Here is a 23,748-nt window from a genome sequence, read left to right as displayed (position 1 = left end):
GCGCTGCATGACTTAAGTGTGTAAAAGGCGACACGCTGACTCGTCTATCAAACACATTACCGAGGACAAACAAGGCTTTTAAACTGTTTTATTTACTGCCCGAGTCACATTTTCACACAATGTTCTTGGCAGCACAGCCGTTTCCCTCAGGGTGAAGATCTAACTGTGCCTCAGATTTTTATTGTTACTTTACAAATGGAGAAATTTCATTATAAGCTATCTCACTACAGAAATGTCACTTCATTATCATTTCAAATGAATTCAAATGCACCCACAAGATGAAATGAAAGAAGGAAGGAAATGGAGTTTCTTTGATTTGGATTGGAAGTGCTTTATTTGAACACACTCTCTCGCCATCTTTAGAGTTTCAGATCATTTATGCGAAATTGATTTTCCATTATGTTTGGTTTTATTAATAAGCTTTTCAGGTCTGTGTGCGTCATAGATTAGTGCCCGTATTTCTTTTAGAGTAAGCCACAAAAATCAATATACAATCTTACGGAGCGGTGTCTAAGCCGAGAGAGGACACTGTAAAAGGTTTCCCGTCTTGTTTTGAATGCGTCTTAATCTTTGGGAGCCAGCGAAAGCCCTTGAAAAATGCTTAAGAGTGGCTTTTAATGGGAGCGAGCTTCGCCGGTAATGAAGCCACGACTTTATGCCTCGAGGTTCGCTCGCTCTCGTAATGTGGATGATGGGGTCACAGCAAAGAAAGAGAGGACTTGTGTGTCCAGAGGGAGGAGGCGGGTGGCTGGTGTTAGTATACATTAACAACTTCCACTTCCCATCTGCTGCCGTCTGCATCACTCAGCATGGTTCCGTAGTCATGGCGATAGCCACTGGGCAGATGATGCAAAAGTGAGTGCATCTGGTAATGAATTTGTGCTCAGCAGATGGATGCTTGACTGGTTCATTTTCCAACCATTCTCAACATGGAGCCCTCCAGGGGCAACATCGCACCTCAAGCTCACTGCAGCTGACGTACTGATGTTACTAATTTTATTCAGTGACGATGTAAGTCATCATGTCGCAGGGTTGTGTCCATCACCAGTGCTAAGGAGCCAATACAAGGAGTTCATCAGGATGTTTGAAGGTGAAGTAGATGAGACGAGGCCTCGGGTGTGTATAAAATATATAACCTCTATTTCTTTTGCTGTGTCTCCTGCTGTGTGCGATGGATCACGCAGACAAGCCACAGAGGTTAATTAACGGGAGAATAAAATCGTCCCTTAACATTTCAAACACGGCTCATGGATTGATATAAGTCATTCTTAACATTGTCTTTATGGGTCATTTCTCACCAGAAACGGGCGACAACTGCAATTAAAATGTATCATTTTTATCTTGATGGCGTCCTTGGGTCCCTTGAAAGGGGCCATAATAATGTAAGTTTATTATTATTATTAAAAACGACCTTATAAAAAACACCTACCATGTTTTGTGACATCACTTGTCTCTCAAACTCACCTGTGACCTGATGAGACGACTCAGATATAGTGAAGATACACCTGCAGGGAAATAAATGTCACATTGATGGACGTCTAATGCACAGAAGGTAAATGACTTTCTATATTAAACATTGCATCTGAGATTCACAATATGGACTCATCTGTCACCGCTGCACTTGTCACCTGTGGCGAGGTGCGGTCTGTTGTGTTAATATCACCGGCTGGCAGATTCATTCATGTCTGATTTTATACTGCCACTCACCGTTTAAAGCAGCGTTTGTCGATGCTTGTCCTTGAGACCCATGAATAACTCTACTCTTTGAAATTACTGCGTCAGAAATTCATTTTTTCACAGATCACACTTTGACTAATTACCGTAGATAAATAACGACATTAATTGAGGCTCAATTTCATTCGGCAACTTTAGTTTCAGTGTCCTTGTAATGATCACTGTGTCTCAGGCTTGCCAAGGGCCTAACTGTTAATATGGTTAACATCGGTGACGTCGTAAAACTTCAGTCACACTTTTTTCGTCTATGATAAATCAAAGGATCTACAGAGAGAAAAGTCCCTTGGTGTGTGTGTGTGTGTGTGTGTTCGGTGTTTGTGTGTGTTTGAGACGAGACAGATTTTGTCCTGACCATGAACTTTTAGTGCTGATTGGTCAAGGTCAAGGTCTGAAAAGTGAATTTTTCAAGATGTCTCTGTAAATGATAGAGGAACAGATCTAAAGCTTTCATCGATCAGAGAGTTGATGTCACATGATCAGTGACGTTATAAAGAGGTATCCAAAAAAAATCGGAGGTGCTCTGAGATTAAAAAAAAGATTCATGATCATATTGCCGGAATGGTCATAATACATGAATATGAATGGAAATACAATAAATTTGGCAACCAATAAGATTAGAGACACAATCTACAGGTTATTTAAATCAGCCAATCATCCATCATCATATGGTAATTCTGAATTAGCATTATTTCAATAAGCCTGATTGGGCTATATGTGCGTGCAGGGTCTTCCTATGATGCTTGTGTGGGACTTTTGACAGAACCATGCTGGTTTTGTTTTTGGTTACATTGTGAGTGGTTGAGTTTCTGTCTTATGGTGAGTTTGGTGGCTGAGTCTGTGGAGATGGTGCACGAGGTGGCAGACACGACTGTGGCAGGATGAATGACTGAGATGCAGCACTGTGCTTCATGTGTTCAGGCTTTGGAGGATGCACTGATAATAAAAGGTGAGAGTTGTGTGTGTGTGCAGCTCTAAGATGATGTTTATTTGAAACTCAGATGTTTGCACTCGCACCAGGAGTTTTTCTTCCTTCCCCCCCAGATCGACCCTGATTGACACTTTAATGCATTTTGATTGTTTTATTTGAGAGAGGTTATGTTTTCACCCTATGTTCGTTTCTATGTTGTGTGTGCATGATACTTGTAACGTACAACATCACTATTTCAAGACTCAGTCGCTGTAGAGGTATCAGAATCAGTGTATAATTTAAATGTCACATTAACTCTGTTGGTATAATCTGAGGTATGTTGGCAAGGTTACTTCAGTGCTGTCACATGTCCTTCTGTAATGCCTCCCCCTTGTGGCAAAAACGACCATGTACAACCAGATGAACCAGGATAACTTTATTCAAAAATGAAAAATTGAACTCGCCCAGTGTCACTTAATTGGTCCATTAATTGGCTCACTTCATTAAAAACCCTTGCAAAAAGCTATACAGTGAAAACCATTGGCAATAAATATGTTGCAGCTTTTCTAACCACAACAAATTACACAATCTATTTATATCTCTACATCCATCTATATATGAAAAGATATATCATCATAGCATCAAAGCAAACCAGTTGGATAATTCACTGGTTTCTGTCGTGTCTGCTGAGACATCTCACTCCGGAGCGCAGGCTGTCGATGCTGACTGACTCACTGGCGAGCATATTTTCCATAGAGCTTCACTATCACCAAGGAGGAGAAGATGGAAACGCTGACAAGTGACAAAGTGACGGTAGATGGCGGCAAAAGATCTTTTCCCAGCAAAAGGGCAAAACTAAATTTAAGCCGAAACACAAATTCTTGGGTTTACAAATTGCTCCGCTGCCACACTATCTATTCTCAGTGTTCTTCATGGATTAAAAATACCGTTTGGTCAAATTTTCACCAGGTCATTGACAAACCAAAAGGTAGTTACAACACGTTTTTCCTTGGATTTGCACAAGTACGACACACTTTGTATGCAACGCCTCTGTGGTTTATCCAGGAGCTGTGCACAGGGTTTTTAAGGAAGAACAGAACAATCCAGTGATTTAGTTTTTTGATAATATATACATTTCTGCAGTCTCTAATCTAAATGGCATCACAGATCGATTTCTTGAATACTTGGAATTTGTACTTAATGCCGTCCTCCTCCTGAATGCCACTCGGTACTTGAGGAAATCTTATTTGGAGACAAAAGGGGAAAGAAGGTTTTTTGAGTTCATTAGGACAAAAACAGTTAAATATAAATATAACAATGCAACGGATGAATAGTTTAATAAAAGAAGGCAAACCCTGAAAGGCTGCTGATCATCTGCAAAACCATGAACTGGGATATAAATGAGCTTTTATTGTAAAATAAATCACACTGATATACTCAGTGAATATTTTACTGCTTTTATAACAGTTAACAAGTTTGAATCAAATGACAGAAAACAAAGATACCACGAAAACGAGAGGTAAGAATCTACCTTTAATGGACACACTCACTAATTTACCAATAAAATTAAATGGAACAGAAGTTATATTTAAAGAAGTTCACATGGACATAGACAATCTGGACTTGCTCGTCTTTCTTGAAGAGGTTTTACCTCTCATCAGGTATTTAAACGTATGTACCTGTGTTGAGAGTCGTTCTGTGAAACATGCAGGTCAAACTATCCAGTTAGTGGATCGTTGGGGTCCTCGGAGTCAAGCTGGGAATGGCTGTTGCTACCTGTAAGTTGTAGACCCCCCCCCTGCTATTGTGTGAGTCAGTAGGGTCATTTGATTTGAGGTGTGGTTGGGTGATGAGCTGTGTGGGGAGTGAACTGGGAGAGTATTGGAAGTCTTAAACCACCTCCTCTGTTAAGGAATGTTTTTTCCAGGTTTACAAAGATGTTCACTCTTTCAAACCATCTGTGTTCTCTGGCCAGGATACTGTACGTAGACTACCATCCTCAATAGAGTGTCACTTGTTACTCCTCAAGTATGAGGGATATTACTATTTGTTCACTATTTGAGGATGGTTGTGTACATATTTTGGCCAGAGGAGACAGAAACCTCTTGTATGAAACGTCTTCAACAAACACAAGTCCAGTTGCCTACGTGGAGACAGCAGTAACTTTGCTTTTCAAAACAATGCTGTGGCAAACCAGTGAGGGTGGAAGTCAGCAGAATCTTTTGAGCTGAGCTATTCCAAGTACAGACAATGCAACCTTAGAGAAAGTGCTGATGTTTGCTTTGTGACTAAGTCAAAATCGCTCTCTAATCGCTCTACAGTCGGGAGATAAAATAAACACTAACCTTTCTTGTAGTTTAAACACTCCTCTGTCAAACTCGGGGAAGAAAACATCACACTCAAAGTCAGCCATGACATTGGTCAGATAAACCAAATCACACCACGGGTGGCTCAGCGCGTCCTGGTCAGAAAACAAGGAGCAAAAGGTCACATTTGCGACGCTTCTTCATGGTTATACAGCACAAGAAGGAGAGAGACTGAATCAAAGCTGCAAAGGAAACTCTGCATGTTGATGCCAGTTTTCTTTTCAACACCACTGCTGGTGTGAGGTCATTTTAAAGATTTATCAGCATATGGCGATGTTGTTGGATCCTCGTTATTCAGCGTTTCTGTTTTATGCTTTTAATTTGAATTACAGGTAATTAAGTCACATTGCAACACTCTGCCAAGTCGAAAAGAAAAAAAAGACAAGGGAAGAAAGACAAAAGGTTTATTTAACGAGCTAACATTGGGTCTGATGGATTCTATCACCAATGAATATCAACAAATTTTTGTCCAGCAGTCAAAGATCTAGCTTAAACCAGCTATTCTCTGAATGTGCTGCTACGACTTATTTACCTTGTAGACCTGCATACCACCAACGACCCAGATGTTCTCTATCAGGTCAGCGAGGGGGGGCTCTGCAGACATGCGGACAGCGCTCTCAAAGTCTTCGGACAGGAAGTGGGCGTGATCTGGAAATTTACTGTTAGGCAACAGAGTTCACGAAAGATGTGTGTTTACTCCCTGGAGTATATTGAGCAGATAAGGGCTCCTCTCGTTGCTCAAGAGCCGACCAGGTGTCATGTGTGTGATATACGACACAAGTTGGTCTAAAACCTGATGTACAGGTTGTGTGTGAGAAGTGGAAGATGTGGGAGCTGCAAGAGCTGAAGCACAAAAGACCTAAAAAAAACCCTGCAACTGTCAATAAAAAGCATTACAGGTAAAATGTAATCATTCAAAAACTGTGATGAAATACAAGGGTCATAGCTGAAAGTTTTGTGGTCTGTTTGAAGCTCAAACAAAGTCTCGAGCTGAAAGTGGGCTGAAGTGGTTTAATTTCAAAGTGGTGAGAAATCTAGAAGACGTGTCCATTCCCTTCATTCATTTCAACGGGGAAAAACTTCAAACTAAACGTTGAATATTTCAGAAAGTACGAAATGTATTGAAAAACTAAATACATGCGAGATTGTCCCACGTGAGCTGAGCATTTTAAACGACTGCGTAGAAATAAGAACCAGAAAAAGTCAATCTCTGAAGGAATTGTGGTGTGATCGCTGTTTTCTGCAGAAGCTGAACTGTGTTGCAGCCTTGAATTTGTCATTGAAGTAGTATATTAAGATGGAAAAAAATAAATAGCAAGGCATAACAATACAACCTGTACTGTGAGCAGTGAGTCATTTACATGAGTCGTATTACGTAAGCCAGCTCAAGTTCGGAGAAACGACGCTGAAGCCAAAAGAAGCATCTGGAATGCATTGCTCTGAGAACTGAGGTGTTAAAACAGGTTGTGGAAATCGCCTAAAGGTAAACTGAACTCTGCCAAAGCTGCAAGTCCTGAAACACCTGAAGACCAGGTCGTTTTGAGGGCTAACTTTGGTTTAAAGGACATCTTGACGAGTATGCATTATAAGTGTCCTCAAAACTACAGAGTCAAGAATGTGTGTGTGTAGTTGTGTTTGAAAACATCGAACACAACAGAAAACAGATGAGCTGTGTGTGTGTGTGTGTGTGTGTGTGTGTGTGTGTGTGTGTGTGTGTGTGTGTGTGTGTGTGTGTGTGTTTGTGTGTGTGTGTGTGTGTGTGTGTGTGTGTGTGAGAGAGAGAGATATGACTCACTTCAGTTTGGTGCTCAACACCACATGTAGAGTATTAGCCAATGGGAACATTGTTTCTGGGTGGGAGAACCAGCACAGTTTACCCCAGACCATCATGTTCATCTTCCCTGAAATCAAAAGAAATACAAATATTTGATACTAACGTCGACTTCTCAAGCAGCACAGCTCCCATGTCTCTGATGATGATACATGCCTGGTACTACAACTCCAGAGATAAGCATGGATGATGAGGATAACAGCTTCTATAGTAGTGGCCTTTACGTCATTTTACATCATAAAACACATCAACACATTACAGGATTATACGTGACCCTACGTGAGGTGATAAGATGATATGACAGGATGTTGATCCTGGGGAATACCTGGTCTGGACACCCTGGTGACCGTGTTGAGGAAGTACTGGAATTCAGACCTGAAAAAGTCACATTTTCAACATTAACCCAAGCACAAAACAGACGGCTGTTACAAAGATACAACTACTTATAGTTTGCAAATAGATTGAGAAATCCCCTTATGATTATGATATGCAATTATAGATTATATAGCTAAATAATGCATAAAAACACATACAGAAATCAACTTCTTTCATGAGCAGAGGATGACAAATATTTAATATAAACAGCAAAACATTTTCGGTCAATCAATCATGTGTTGTACCTCCTCACTGAACTTGCTCAATGCGTAAGTAATACAAAGACACAACAACTTATATGAATATTAATCATATATATTGATCAAAAGTAATATATTGATAAATATTGAACGTTTGTTGTATTTTTATACATTTGTTATATTGATATTGCCATTGTTTTATTGCCCAGCCCATGTATTACGCATTCAGCCTCCAACTGTCACCTTTATTTAAATAATTTATTTTTTATCTTTCGTTTTTTTTTGTATTTCTTCTCTTAACAGATTTTTGAAGCTTCTTTGAAGATCAAAGGACAGCTTATCATGTTTAGCTAAACATCTCCATGTCGCAGCTTCTCCTCTTGTCACAGCTGTTTCACTGTACCGTGGTTGTCAATGGAATTTTTGGCGATTCTAAAACAGTTTGTACGAAGCCCTCGTTAATAAATGTTTCTAACACACTCTGCCGCAGGTACAAACTTTGTTCCCCCTAATAAATATGAATGAAATATCAAAAATGTGTGTGCCTCTCTTACGGTAATTTCCAGGGCAGTTTTCCGTCTTTCCCGATGCCCATGTCATTGCAAGCAGCCGCGATGAGGCGCACCGGCTTCTTCTGCCTTTTCTCCCGGCTCTTCTCCATCTCGCTCAGGTGAACACACGACACCGGGAGCCCGGACACACGCTGCGGGATCGGGGTCTGCGACGCGAGCCGAGTCCGGCGGCGGGAACCATTTATCGGGATGAGAACTTCACGATCACCGCCCACCGACCGGCGGCCGCGATTGGACACGGTGGATTTCCGCTGCTGTTGTTGGTTTTCCAGCTCGGTCACATCAGCCTGATGTGTAATCAGTCCGCGGCGTGACTCACTCACGAGGATTTGTTACACAAGCACCACGCACGGAGACGGATTCAGGACGAACATCGTTTGTTCCAAACCGGGAGAGCTTCCCCAGAGTCCACATGGGCGAGCACACAGCTCAGAGCCACTAACAACACAACAAGTGGTTGGTTGTAGCACAAGAAAAACTCTAAAACAACACAACTCTTCTTTGTAAAAAAAATAATGAGCACAAATTGATCCTAGTCAATGCTGTAGCACATTCAGTTTGCTTGTTGCTTTTATTTTTATCTATTTATCTCATGCTCTTCACTCTCCTGTACCCTCCTTGTGTTCCTGTGTGCTGCTTTTCTTTGTAACTGTCGCACACTGTAAGCTACTGGGTGCTTTCCCACCGGATCAATAAAGTACTGATATGTGTGTATTTGGCAGCAGTTACAGCCTGAGTCTACAGGTGGATAAGTGTGTCAGCTCTGGAAAGGTTGTACGAAGGATAAGGGTTTTTCAAAACCTGGATCAGACTGAGGTCTGGACCTTTATTCACGTTTTTCTGCCATCGTTTGTGACGTGTCCTCACACTTCAGTTATTTGTCTTGTTGGTTGGGTATTAGTGTTCATCCACTGTAAATCATTACGGCATAATCAAACGTGTTTGGGGAGGGGCTGTCTGCAATCTAGTAGCACTGTACTTCATTCCTGACCCTGATATGTCATGTCATAGGTCATGAATCTCAATAACCGCTGCACTTTGTCTGGCACATTTTACACTTTGGTTTTGAAGCTTTACTGCCAGGTTCTGTTTTTCATCTTGTTGACCTTGTTATAGTCTTTTAAGTGTTTCAGGGCAGGTGCAATATTCAACTCACTTTTACTCTACATAATTACGTGGTATGTCCTTGTGTACTGTTTTTGTTGTTCTTGTTGTACAATGCACTGTTCTGCAGCTGCTGAAGCACTTTGGCCCAAGAAACATTTTTGGTTGTCTTTGAAATGCAGATGCAGGCTGTATCGTATTATAAAAAGTTTATTGTAATAACAAGATGCGTTTCATGTTATAATTCAACTTTATAACATGACATTTACATTATTGAAACATAAAAACTTATCCCACTAAAACAAGAAATGTTTCACATTATTACACTATTTATCACATTGTGTAAAATGTTTCATGTTTTGACAATATAGGAACTTTTATAATGTGGAATGCTTGTTATTGCAAAAAACCTTTTCAGGAAACAATGTAAAACATCACAGTTAAAAAATATAGGAACATTTACATGTTATGAGAAAAAATAAAATTTTAATGTGAAAAGTTTGTATGACAAGCAAAAAATATGTGGAAAAACATGTAATTACAAACAAATTGCATATTATAATGTAAAAAGGTTTCATGTTTAACAACATAGGAGGTTTTCACATTAAAAGTGATTTTTTTCCCATGATAACACAAGTTCATATATAACAATGTGAAAATACCTTATGTAAAAAACACATTTTTATAACATTTCGCATTATAATGCGACACTTATCAGTATCTGTGATACTATAATAAACCCCTGGGACATCAGATAGTTTGGCTCGTCAAAGCAGGAAAATCACAACTGTAACATTGATGTTAAATCCATTTGGGTTTTTCTGCTTTGGCCAAAAATATGAGCTGTGACAGAATCTTCAATGAGATGGACAAACCTTATCAGCCACTGAGAAGAATTCAGATGTGACCTCTCCTTGTACTTGGGAGGTACCATCCCTGCCTGTTGAGACCCTGAGATAAGGTTCCTTTCCAAATGTTTAACAAAACCAAAACTATTTAATTTGTTAAATTTGCAAAGAAACTAATTTCATGAAAACTTTTTAAAATTTTGTTCACAATTACATGAATTCCCTTTGTGAAGAGATAACATTTGATTAATAGTGAAAGAAAATAAAAATATATACAACAATGTTTGCGTCTTACATTGTAATCTCAATAGAGTTAGAAAAATAATAGATTTACAATCACATTGGAGACAAAAGCACATGCATTCACGGTAGGACCTTTGAGTTTTGGTGACACATTATTTACAAAAGGTAGCTGTGAAAATCCATAACCAAATATACAAAAGTTGGAAATCAAAAGCAATAATTATTTACAAAATATAAGACTTCCAATTGTCCCTAACCTTCCTAATGTGGGTGCGCAAACACAGGATGAGGACGTCAGACAGACCTTTAGATTTCCATCAATCAAAATGTTTTTTACAATAAGGTGTGGAGGTCAAACATACTTGAGTGCAGTGGTTCTCAAACTGGGTGCTCCTCCTTCGTGGAGGTCACATGGAATCTATTCCCACCGCAGACAAAAGCCAGATGTTAGTGGGGTTTTTGCCCAGAGGAAAAGAGGCTATAGAGCCACTTGGAGGGAGAGACACTGGATGACCAGGGGAAAGATATTGGGTTGAATGGAAATGATAGATGATTTAACTAGAATCGTAACTGACGAACCTAAACAGAACTTTTACACACCGGGATTTTATCCTGAATTTGTCATCATTTCATTATCAGTTTGGTTAATAATCAACTGCCACTGACTCTTATCATTGTATTGTTACATACTTGAACCCTTTACAATGTGACTGCTCTCTACTCTAGAGTCATCTGGGTAATTACACCCACAATGAACAGACGTTTATGATTTCATTTTATCGTTTTTCCATTTTACACTTTTTCATGGTAACACAAAAAAGTTAAAATGTTTTGTTTGCCAGTATTTAGCTGGTGTTTGACTCTCCTACAGTCAAAGACCTGGCAGGTTACTGAACTAGAGGGGCACTCAGAGAGCGCATACATCTCCAGACCAAAAAGCAAAAATATTTGAGTAATAAACTCCTAGCTCGAGTTAAGTCACAAACCTTAAGTCAATATTAGCAACTGAACCACACGCTAAACACTTATCGCTACATCATGACCAGCCAGCTGTGACTAATGTTTATCTTTAAAGGATAATGCTTCTTACATTATTCAGATTTTCAGCTAATTAAGTTGTCTTGTAACCTGCATGTGCCGCCATGTGACATGACTTGGGGCTGTGTTTGGAGCGTATTATCAAGATACGCGAGAGGGGCAAATGGGGACGAGAAGTATTTTAGCCTCTGTAGGGGCGGGGGGGCAGGTCCGAAAAAGTTTGAGAACCACTGCGGCAGTGGAAGACAAGAGCTGTCCTCACAACACCTTCATGTCGAAACTTCAAAGATCCTTTTCATTTCCCCCACAAATATGACCAATTTGTCTCAATTCCTTCCTCTGTGCCTGAGATGTGTGACGCGTCTGCATCTGCAGACCGAGACGCGTTGTGCCGACTGTCCAGTCCAACATGTGATGATCTTAAATGACAACCAACGCTATTATCTGAAATGAATTCTTCAGACAAACCAGCTCCATTGAACTCCAGCAGCACATTTGTTCTTCTTCGTGGTTGTTAGCTACAGTTACTGTGTGTTAGCTGAGGGCACAGCGGGAGCGAATGCTATGAGAGCATAGCGACAGAGGCACCCTTTGTATACCGTCTACTTGCTCTGCCTCCAGGATTTAGAGCTGTTTCCAGATGGAGCCTCTTCACAGCGCCGCTTCTGCGTCAACTGTCTTCTTTCTGCATTCAAACAAGACACACAACACACGTCATGAGACTACTTCTAATTGATTTGGTTTCATCTTTTTTGTGTGTGAATGGAATAAAAATAACATTGACTTCCATAAAGTCAGACAGGACGATGGAAAGCACTTTTGAATTTGGTTATACTGTGGGGTCAATAGCAATCCTTCTAGCCAGAGATATCCAATATTTGATTAAATAAATGTCAAGTTTGCCAAATGACCCAAGTCTCATGTCTATTAAATTTAACATGAGGTGCGATGATTTTTAGTAAAAAAACAAGTTAGTAATCTCCCATGTACATTATGAAATGTACTTTATTCAACCACAATGTCAACCATTTAGTTTGTGTACCTGTTGGAGACGTTCCCTCCTGACTGTACAGTTCTTCAGAGGACCCTCCTGGACCTCGACCGGTCCCCATGTTACTGCCACTTGCACCATTGTGTGGATTGGCAGGTACTGTTGCCAGAAGGCCTGCAGGGAAACCAAAGCATTTTAATTTACATGCAAGACAGAGCTTCTCTGTAAAAACGATGTATACGAATAACTGCTTCTAAGACTTGATGTTAAAATGCTTCTTAGGCCCAGGAGCGATCTGGAGATTGGGAACATTTTGAATGTTTGGCGGTGACCATGAACATCAGTGAACTCTTAGCAAAGCTAATGGATAAGCGACATATACAATAGTCACAGTGCTGTGTATTAATAAAATTCTGGTTGCTCAACTCAACGAGAGCTTTGATAAACCTAAGGCTGAATGCAACAAAAGCTGCCGATTGCAGCCATATGACTTACTTACACACAAAGGCTTCAACTGCTAAATCCTGGCCCTGACTTAGAGGAATTAAAATGGATTTTTTAAATCATATTTGCTGAAAACCTTTAATCTTCAGACCTCCTTAATCTCTTCTTTAAAAAGTTTGTATTTATTTGGGAGTGGGAGTGGGAGTATCTGAGTCATGTCCCTACCCAGTCCTCTATTGCAGGAAAGCTGCTGGTAAATTTGCTTCATCCGCTCAATGTTGATGCGGCTGGCTTCAGCATGGTTCACCATGGGCTTGGGGTAGTGCTCTCCTATGATACACTTGGCTGCTTTCTGCACTTCCTCTGGGGCCCTCCAGGGATCGTAGATGTATTTGGCTGGAAAGTCTCTCAATATGGGCAAGTAACGCCTGAAAATAGATACAAAAAAAAAGAATGAAGATAAATTTGTAAAGATGAGGAACATGATGTGAAGGTTAACGATGTTCATGTATCAAGTGTGATAACTTTGTCCGCGATGGTGCAGGAGGGCCTTGTTAGATGAGCTGGTGTTCAACCATCATTAATACTTAGTGTTAAATCACTTATTTATCCACACATATTGACAACGAGAATAAGGTCACAGCATTTCAAATGTTGTCCATCAGTTGATGCATGTGACTACAACAAGTTATATGATGATGATCTGTATTAACTTATCATTATTAATAGTAGTGTAATAAATAAATATTGCATTTAATTTGCCATGCTGTAATTTAGAGATAGATGATGAGTGAGAGATGAGTTCAGCTTAGCCAGCACATCGTATCTTCAATTGGTAATTTCACAGGGCAACGATAACTTCAACAGACAATGTCCCCCAACACTAATGCAACCATGACAAATAATATTCCCATGTGAAGCAACCATTTAAATGACTGCAGGGGACCCAAGTACTCAGAACTTATGAAAGACGAGATGGAAAGAAGGACTGACCTTATGTATTCGACGTTGGGGTCTGTGCGTCGTCCAAATCCCACAGGGCAGTAACAGCGGAAGAACTGCTGGAAAAATGAACTGCAGGAGAAGCACATCCAGCTGCCAGCGTTGACACTCCAATCTGCATCCAACAGCAACTCCTCAAAGACCTGTACACGGCAGTGACAGCAGACAGGTGGATTCATTGACTAATCCTTCTTTTATTGACCACACTGATCTATTTTCTCAGTTCACACCTTCATGCCTTCCTCCCAGCTGATCCACAGGTCTCCCCTCGTGAGGAAGCAGGCCACGGCACGCCTGGCCAAATGATGGATCCACCCCTCCTGCCTTAGCTGGGTCATAATGGCGTCTATCCAGGGAAAGCCCGTCCGTCCCTTTGCCCACTTGGCCAGCGCCTCTGGGTTTCTGTCCCAAGGGATCCGGACACACACAGGGTTTCCCTCCATCTTGTCAAAGCAGGGGTTGTTGGTGGCAGTCGTATAGAAGAACTCCCTCAACAGCAGCTGCCCATAAAAGGAAAGTGGCGGCTTGCTGTTTTCCTTCTCCTGATGGGATAGAGAAAATAAAGATAACTTGATTCAAAATAAAGTTTATCATCTGCAGTATAGACTGTTTTGACTCCTTCCAATACACAAAAATAAATATTTCTCCATATTATATCATACTGGCTCACAACTCGTTGGTGGTCATTCGTACCTTCCTATAAAGATCTGTGAGTTTGAAGTAGAAGAGCCGAGAGGAGAGACACCCAAAGCGCAGGTAGGGGCTGAGCCCTGTGGGACTGGCCAGCAGGGAGTTCGCATTCATACGTGGACACTCGGAGTTTGCCACCCATGCCTGTAAAAAGACGAAGCTTTAATTATGCTCAATATTCATATATACAGATTTAAATCATCACTGAACGCAGGTAGTGTGGCATTGAAAGTTTAACTGGTGAGACATTAAGACGATGACTAGAGCAAAGGGACTGGTGAGCTAAAGCAGATATAATGGTACCTGCATTAACTTCTTCTTTTGTGTATATACTGTGTAGTAACATGTCTGCTTACCTTCCTCTCCAGATGCCGCTCTAGTCTCATGAGAGCTTCTGTTTCTCCACCTGGCCACACTGCTGTGCTCAGGCCCTCTGTCTCAAATCCTGACGAAAGCAAAATGTACAAGCGGAGATTTAAAAAACGGTGTCTCACTAAATACAACACATACACACATTTATGTGAGAAACACTTACCAAGCTCTTCCAGAGAGGGCACCCCAAACTTGACATCGTGGTCTGCTCCAATGGGCGTGGCACATTTTCTAACGACCTCAGATGTGATTGTCTCTGCAGGCACATCCACAGGATCCATGCAGTTGATGAGAACCTCGAAGCTCTTGTAGGTGAGAGGAGTCTGACCGCCATTGAGCTCTATGATCCTTTAAGAAAGAAACATGTATAAAGGTGAATCAATAAAAAGCTACACACACACACACACACACACACACACACACACACACACACACACACACACACACACACACACACACACACACACACACACACACACACACACACACACACACACACACACACACACACAGGTCAAATCCACTAATACTGCACAGTCACTCACTTGTCCAGATCATAGAGGGTGTGTGAAACCCGCACCAGAACCTCCACCGCAGCCTCGTTGGCCAGTTTTTGAATGGTGGCATCACGTTCTTTGCCAAAAGGCTCAGAGTCATATTCATAAGATAAACGTGTGATCTGCCATTCCTGAGGAAAAGTGTGACATACTTAACACATACACAGTAGTGTGTAGATATGTTATTTACTGTTTTGATCTGCACAGACATGTTTGTTAAAGAGAGAGATACAGACTAAGACCACAATGTTAGAATAAAATCTTCAGCTAAGTTCAAATATCATTAATAACAAATTGCTAAATTAAGTAAGTGAACTCAAACTAGGGGTCATGCCAACATTGTAAGGTCCCTTGATATGTAACTAGAATCATAAGAGATTTCAAGGAAGAATGAATTGAAATGTTTTATTTCTATGAAATCAATTTGAAAGGCCCTTACATAAGTTCAGCGTTATCATAATGTTGCTTTGTATTTTGGCTGCTTTTTACTTGGATGTATTTCAAAGAATAGCAAAACCAAAGCAAAGTATTCGACTGCATCTTATCTGTCCGATCTTTTGTACCTTAAACAGACGAGGGAAGACATCGGTAGGCTGGCCTCTTATGACAAACAAGCGGGAGTTGAGTTTGCGCAGGCTGGCATCCAAGTCCTCCAAACAATGCAGCAAAAATCTGGAGCCACAGAGTCACAAGGATCAATCGATTACTGATATAAGATCATTCTCCATACCACAGTTACACAAAATGCAACCATGAGATCATGAGAATCAATCAGAAGTGTAGCTGACTTGAAATTGATTGGGGGGCTACAACCACTGCTACACAAAGACTGTGTGTCTGTGTGTGTGTGTGTGTCCGCACATCACACAGGTCAAGCTTCATTGGAGTAGTAATGTCTGTGTGAAACCTCCCCTGACAGAATTCATAGATTAAGTTTATGGGTGATCCAAGTGAACAGATTCAAATACAGGTGTGAACAGGACACATTGAGATCAAATCACTCCAAGTAAATTCAGAGTCGCCACATAACAGACTGTCCACCTTGTGTGAGATTTAAAAAAAGCCAATGGAGATATATGATGAGTGCGAAATATATCTTGGGCGATTTTGTTTCATTGGAACACAACAAGAAATAGACTTGGATTTGATTTGATTTAACTTTTTTCTTCTTCTTCTTCTTTAAATTGCTGGCTGACTTGGCACGGCCGATGCGTTGCAGTCTCCTGCTTGTTAAAAACAACAAAGCAGTTGGTCTTGGTAAACGGTGTGAAATCCGATCATTGACATTAAATATAACTATATATTCTATTCTATGTACATTAATGTCTTAACAAAACGGCCTTTAGATAGAACAAAAATGTTATGTCCACAATATAATAAATGAACTGAGCTGTACATCTGGATATATGTTTTAACACTTAAATGACAACATGATTTTATATCCTCACTAATGGCCCTAAGTAAACAACTTAAGTAACCAAGTTAACAATCACCAGCGTTACAGTAGGCAACAATGGTCATTGTGCAATTACAATTATTTTACAACACACTTCACTTGCTCACTACTTTACCATCCAAACCTAACATTTTCAGTCACTATCATACAGGTTCAACCACACATGACACCTTCAATATTTGGCTCATGATTTAATCATAAAAGTACATTTACTGCTATTGCATCTAAATTAACTTAAATTCAATGAACTGTGTCATTAACTTGCACTGCAGTAACTCAAGTATTATGGTCATTCACCACCACTATCTTGAGAAAGCCAACAGATCTGCTGTAACAATCACTGAAATTACAAATAGCATTAGATATGGACTATAGACCATACTGTATATAAACAGCTTACACAAAGGAAAAGAGTGCATGAGATCCAAGTGTTTCAGTGTGAGAAGGCAGCCCTCTACTGGTGACATCTTCATACACACTGAACTCTGAGTTATTATCAACAAACACAAGGGAGAACGAGCTAACAAGACTTTTATTTATATGATAAAAGCTTCTACATTTACATCAAAGTTTTTCTCTGAGTGCAATCAGCACAGTGTCAACCACACTGAACTTGTTCAGAACAGGCACGGCATCTTTGGTGAATTGTATTATAAATTTTTCCTCGTCTACAATTACAAATCCATACGTGTGCGTTTAATGTGGCTCAGAACTGTGAGAGGGTGTGATGTAATGACAGCAGCACACTGATCCAATTTCTCGGGCCTCCAATCAGTCCTGAGCGGCAAAGTTTGTAAGCGGGAAAAATTACTTGTCATCATGGTGGTTAGGCGCCAGCTCCACGCTCACTGCCCGGAGCTTTTACATCATGCTTTCTGAGGACATGGAAGCTAAAATACTTTCCTCTCCTTTTATCCCCACTTAAATTATTGACTGAACACCAGGAAACCGGCGGCCCAGATTCGAGAAAAATGTTTGACCATTCTTAAGAAATTGCTCTCTCAGATTCATCTTTCTTTGACATTTGTTTGTTCCATTTGTGCAGCGGGGGCTTCATTACTGTATCTGCAGCTGTTTTCTTCAGCCACTGTGAGGCTTATCTAAAGCTAAAGGTTGATTTCACGGACACAATCAAAGAGATAATAAAAAGGAGGCCTCACTCTAATCAAGCGCCGTGGATTCTTATGCAATGAAGGACACCAAACACAGTATCACACAGTATCACACAGTAAATTAGTTGTAATTGGTCCGGGTCTATATTTGTAATTCAAAACCAACTACGGATGAACCACTCGAAATCGATTGATGCCAGTTTTTCATTCAACACAAACCCCCATACCAAAGCTTGACACTGAGATGAAAGCAAATGGACAAATTGAAAAATTAGAGGCCATCAGAATGGACACTGTGGACAGTGAAGAGGTGTTCATTGAGACCTGGGCAGCAGCAATAAACAAGGTAAGGTATAATAAACATATTTTAAAAGCAGTAGGTGTCCGCCTATGAAGATTACTTAAGATAAATAAATTCTAGGCTGTCTATTGGCCAGTTTGTAAAACCCTTAAAAAGGTAGATTTAATCAAAAGGTTCAATCAGAGGATTGTATGTGGGGCAATTTAGATTATACAGCCCATTAGAAAGCCTCCTTTCAGGTAGCTTTTCTTTACTTTATCCTTTCACTGTTCAAAAACGCGTTGGAATCTTTCTGCAGTCTGTTGTGCTACAGTTCATTACTAACAGATCGCTGTTGAAATGCGCTTCACGAATGAATTGGCCTTGCCTCCAAGTTCTAATTCATCAGATGTCCAAGTGAAAGTCAGGTGACCTACTTTATAGCCACACTGTCATCATGACCCTGAGTATGGTCATGTTTGTGTGCTGAACATTAATATGCTTAGATAACATGTGCAAATTGAACAGGTTTATTGCACAGTGACAAATGAGTTTCTACTTACATTCAGTGAATACACAATTGCCTTGTTGTATTATTTATGACCTAAATAGTGTGCATTTTGTTTTTGACAACCAAAGCACATCATGTAGTTAGTGTAAAGATATAATGTCTTATACTGTGAATGGATTTGCAATCGTTAGCTTATTTGCTTAATTTGAAAGTTTTTAACTTAATTAAATTTTTTACCAGAAATACCAACACGTGGCAGTTGTGGACGAACAAGTGGAGAGTAAATCGGACTACTGTAAAAAAACATGGCGGCCTCCATAGAGAGGACCCGCTCCCGATATAAATATAAAGTATTTAAATACGAAGGTTCCATTCTAGGGTAAAGAAAACCACAATTCGTACAATTTAGATGAAACACACTAGTGAAAACTTAACTACGATTATTTCAAATTCAATCTCACCAATAGATCCCTTTCACCTAAGGGACCTTTAACTGATCTCTAACATGAGCCCTCCACCCACACCACACCCCCATCCCACAAACCTGTGACTCCCCCGCCCCGCCCCTTACCTCCACCTGTTGATGCCCACGCTGGAGGAGCCTGCGAACCAGGGGTCCAGGATGTAGACGCAGCGCAGGGAGTCGGCCCCGCGGATGGAGTCCCTCAGGGACGGGTTGTCGTGCAGCCGCAGTCCCTTCCGGAACCAGTGGATGGAGTTGACCACCATGTCGCCTGCGTTCCTCTTTTTACTGGTGGGGTTCCCTCACACACACACACACACACACACAACAACAACAACAAAATGGCGCCCTCTTGCGTTGACACTGTAGAAAAATAATCAGGTGTCCATTACCATCCGAGGACGGATCAGTGTTGTTAACGTGGTTTGTGAAGAAGCGTTGACGGGTTTATGGTTTAAGCTTCCTGCGTGAACGTATCCACAGAATGAGCTGCATGTGTGGACAGCAGGAGACCACGCAAAAAACAACAAACAGACGCAAAAACAACAAACAAACGCAAAAACAACCCGACAACTCCCGATACTCGTCAACTAGCAACGCAAGCAATGTTACGTTATTAAGTTCAGAATAGAAACATTTCCAGTCACCGGCAGGTTTCTAACTTTGGTGAAACCCCTGTAACACAAATCACCGCGCGGACACTTCCGGTTTGTTCCCGCACGTCCACGCAAAGTCTACATTGACTCTAAACCTGCAACACTTTGAAACGAGTTATTTCCTCTACCTGCTGAAGTCGTCGGCCACGCGTGACGTCCTGTCCGTGTTGACATGTCCGCCCACAGGGACGCGCGGGGAGGAACGGAGCGCTCTGATTGGTCAGATCCAGCCATTATGCAACTTTATGTCCGTCACGTTTCTGTAACGTGTTTTAATGTGTCGTCTGCGCCTTCGTTAAAAATCACACCAACGTCATTATCCACTCGTGTTTTCTTAATATCTGCACCCAGGGTTCACTTTAGATTAAAAACTGACTCATAAACGTGTCGGGTAGAGAAGTTGACTGAAGGGGGGGCGTGCACACTGAAGGACCCGGATAAGCACGTGGAGCGCGGCGAGGCATCGGGTGTGCTCGATTTACCGCAGGGAACACTCCGTTCACACACGTCTCCAACCCCGCCCACACCGAGAGGCGATCATCTGCCAGCACTGTGAAGTATTAAAGTATCACTTTAAATCTACTGTGTTGTTTAATTAATTCAGCAAGAGAAACGGTCACTTATTCTAATCAACAACAACAACAACAATAACAAGTATTATTATAATGACGCAGGTCTTCTAGTAGAACTTAGTTGTAAAGTGTTTGATCTCATTGCTTTATAAACCTAAGGCAACACATTAGGTCACGACTGTAAGATGTTCAACAATTATTTTCTTTATCGATAGATGGCAAATATTTCTGTGATAATCAATTGATTGCTCCATGTATAAAATGTCAGGAAGTAGTGAAAAGGCCCAATATTATTCCCTGAAGCCGGAGTTAAAATATTTAAATTGCTTGTTTTGTGAAACCGAGAGTAAAACCTAGTAAAGAGTTTTCTATCATAGAAGAATGGTGAATATTGACATGTGATTGGCTGGTACTCAACCATTGACTTAAGTGATGTCAGTTTTGTAAATTTTCTGTCATTCCAATAAATGAATGTATCAGCTAACAATTTCACTTTCACAGTACTCCTTCCCACATACCCGGGGAAATAATGAAATAGCCATGTGTAGTGATTGTTGATCAGGGTCTTAACACATTCTTTCCCACTGGAGCCTTGGGAGGATAATCATTCTATGTACAAGGTTATGGCCTATACATATTTTATTAAAAGTTGTGGACATTACTTTTTCCCCCCTATATATAAAGAGTTTTATGAATAACTCAAGTCTGTTCTTGCTCTTTTACGTCACACAGAAATTACAGACTCAGACAAAAGAGATCTGTGCTGAATAAGAACGTACGGTATCACCCTGGAGCAAGATGTCAAAAATATGTCACTGCCACAGCCCGTGTATCTGAGGCTACAGTTTAAGGAAGCTATTATAATAAGTTTCTACCTGTACAGGCTTTTAATCTGCTCAGAACGTTAAACATTTCAACTTCTACTTAAGTTGTAGTCTTTTACAACAAACTATTGGGACCCAGAAACCAATGTCTAACAGTAAACAGCTTAATGTAAGGCAGTACAGTGTGTGTTGTGGTTATTCTATATTGACTCCTGGTGTATTCACGGGGGGGGGGGATGTCTGCAGCTCTCTAACCCAAGCTGCTTTTTTCAGCTGCTTCAGGGACGTCTTCAGTGGCTCCCTGACCACACATCCTCCCCTTCCTGGGTAAATTATAGTGGATGTGCCTACATCAAGCTGCTTCTTTGGGCTTAGTTTCCAGGGCTCCGGGGCATCTTACTGTGAGAGACACTGCTCCAGTTTAATCCATAGTTGTATCTATACTCTCATAATATTAATAGAATTAGGTCTTATGTTTTAAACCGACTTTTTACTCAAACAAGTGATTGAAAAAGGCTGTGATCTGTTAATTATGCTGCATCCCTGTTGTGAGCCTGATAAAGGAAATAATCTATAGGGGAAAACACGTAGCTTTTATGACCACTAGATGGCAGTCTTAACCAGGACTTGTTTTGGAATCAACTGCCTCACATTTTAACGTTTCCCCCTCGTTTTTATTATTAGGGCCCGAGCACCTCCGGTTGGAGGCCCTATTGTATTTCGAAGGATTTGTATTTCCCTTTTGGGGTTTTTTCACGGCCTAGACATGCTCAAATTGTTACCAAAGTTTGCAGGGAATTCAAAACCCCAAAAAGTAATTGTATTCTGGAGTAATTTGAAATGGGCGTGGAAAGATGGCTCAACAGCGCCATCTAAGGAAAAGCCCCTCAGTTAGCTTTCACCGATCTTCACAAAAATCGTAGCCCAGGTGTATCATGACCAGACAAACGGTCAGAGGTGCAATTGGAAAAAAGCAACAGGAAGCCCGCCATTTGTGTCAATGCTCTATGTGTCAATATTTCCTCAGTGTCATAGCGCCACCTACTGATTCGCCATGAAACAGGAAGTACTTTGTAAATCCCCTCTGCATTATCCAACCGGCTCCGAACTACTGCCCTATGATCACAATCCTGACCTGAACACATCCATATATTAATATTAGTTCAGGGTCATAGCGCCACCTACTGATCAGTGTGAAAATTAAGTTGTTGTAACATTGTCCAATTGACACAAAATTGCTCACGCTACATCAGAGCCCCTACTTAGGTAATAATAGTGATGGCGCCACCTACTGGCAACAGGAAGTAAGCTTTGTTTTACAACTATCATTCGATTTACATAAAATTTTCACAGTGTGATGTGCAATTGATAGCGTGGACCGTAATGAGCAATTAGCAGGCAAGGATCGACAACACGTGACGGACGCAGGAAGTGAAGCGTTTGTCCTTGCCGCAGTGCGCAAAACGCACTGGTCATTGGACCAACGCTTGGTCATTGATCGCTCTCTCCACTAACCGCAACAGGCTTGAAAATGCCTGTGCTCGGGCCCGTTAGTGCTACAACGTAGCCCTAGTTTTTTATTATTTTCCTATTTTCAAACAGACAAGTTGTCAAAATAGAAATCAGTCAGACAGCAGATGAAATGTTAAATTTGTGCAGGTACAGACATATGTAAAATAACATGGCAGTGCCTGCAGCTTCATTTCATAAAGAGACAATTCAACAAACATGTAGTGTGTACTTTTTTAAACAGTTAACACTTACCAACACTTGATAATAAAGTAACTAAAAGTAACGAAAAGTAACGTAAAGTAACGTAAAGTTACGTAAGTGGCGTAAAGTTACGTAAGTAACGTAAAGTAATGTGAAGTAACGTAAAGTTACGTAAAGTAACGCAACGTAAAGTAACGAAAAGTAAAGTAACGTAACGTGAAGTAAACAAAGAAATGATGAGTGCAAGATTAAAGCATAAAAAAGTATTTTGTTTTAAGAAAAAAGTTTTTCTCGTTACAAATAAACCATTGGCCCATTTTCATTTGAAAAGCACGTTATAAAAGAGGAGGGAGGAAAGATTAATAATGAATTTATAATGAAAAAAAAACATCTATAAAGAGGAAAAACGTTACGTTACTTTACTTTTCGTTACTTTACGTTACTTTACATTACATTATGTTACTTTACGTTATGTAAATTTACGTTACTTACGTAACTTCACGCCACTTACGTAACTTTACGTTACGTTACTTTACGCTACTTTACGCTACTTTTCGTTACTTTTCGTTACTTTTAGTTACTTTATTATCAAGTGTTGGTAAGTGTTAACTGTTTAAAAAAGTACACACTACATGTTTGTTGAATTGTCTCTTTATGAAATGAAGCTGCAGGCACTGCCATGTTATTTTACATATGTCTGTACCTGCACAAATTTAACATATCATCTGCTGTCTGACTGATTTCTATTTTGACAACTTGTCTGTTTGAAAATGAAATAGGAAAATAATAAAAAAACTAGGGCTACGTTGTAGCACTAACGGGCCCGAGCACAGGCATTTTCAAGCCTGTTGCGGTTAGTGGAGAGAGCAATCAATGACCAACGTCTC

At 40.5% G+C, this 23,748-nt stretch overlaps 2 protein-coding genes and 1 long non-coding RNA gene across 3 annotated transcripts; 1 reads left to right on the top strand and 2 right to left on the bottom strand.

Moving 5' to 3' along the window:
• Positions 1–3,389: 3,389 nt before the first annotated feature.
• On the bottom strand, positions 3,390–8,287 carry zgc:153031 (uncharacterized protein LOC557552 homolog). Its single transcript, XM_034589131.1, has 6 exons — positions 7,968–8,287; positions 7,164–7,213; positions 6,803–6,908; positions 5,540–5,666; positions 4,987–5,102; positions 3,390–3,883 (listed from the first exon to the last, which is right to left on the bottom strand). The coding sequence occupies exons 1-6, from the start codon at positions 8,072–8,074 to the stop codon at positions 3,793–3,795; spliced, it is 597 nt and encodes a 198-aa protein (XP_034445022.1). The 5' UTR covers positions 8,075–8,287; the 3' UTR covers positions 3,390–3,792.
• Positions 8,288–10,805: 2,518 nt separating this feature from the next.
• Positions 10,806–22,914, top strand: LOC117763747. The gene is made up of 3 exons (XR_004614208.1): positions 10,806–10,818; positions 21,327–21,330; positions 22,756–22,914. It is a non-coding gene; the product is annotated as an uncharacterized LOC117763747 (long non-coding RNA).
• Positions 11,456–19,644, bottom strand: cry1b (cryptochrome circadian regulator 1b). Its single transcript, XM_034589123.1, has 11 exons — positions 19,205–19,644; positions 15,838–15,946; positions 15,263–15,405; positions 14,881–15,065; positions 14,702–14,790; positions 14,349–14,489; positions 13,886–14,197; positions 13,647–13,798; positions 12,879–13,081; positions 12,261–12,383; positions 11,456–11,903 (listed from the first exon to the last, which is right to left on the bottom strand). Exons 1-11 carry the CDS (start codon positions 19,360–19,362, stop codon positions 11,821–11,823), a joined length of 1,698 nt encoding a protein of 565 aa, XP_034445014.1. The 5' UTR covers positions 19,363–19,644; the 3' UTR covers positions 11,456–11,820.
• Positions 22,915–23,748: the final 834 nt, after the last annotated feature.

Source organism: Hippoglossus hippoglossus, chromosome 6 (genome assembly GCF_009819705.1).
Source record: "Hippoglossus hippoglossus isolate fHipHip1 chromosome 6, fHipHip1.pri, whole genome shotgun sequence".
Taxonomy (NCBI): Eukaryota; Metazoa; Chordata; class Actinopteri; order Pleuronectiformes; family Pleuronectidae; genus Hippoglossus; species Hippoglossus hippoglossus.
The sequence above is the reverse complement of the archived record's forward strand: the minus strand, read 5'-3'. Positions and strand labels throughout refer to the sequence as shown.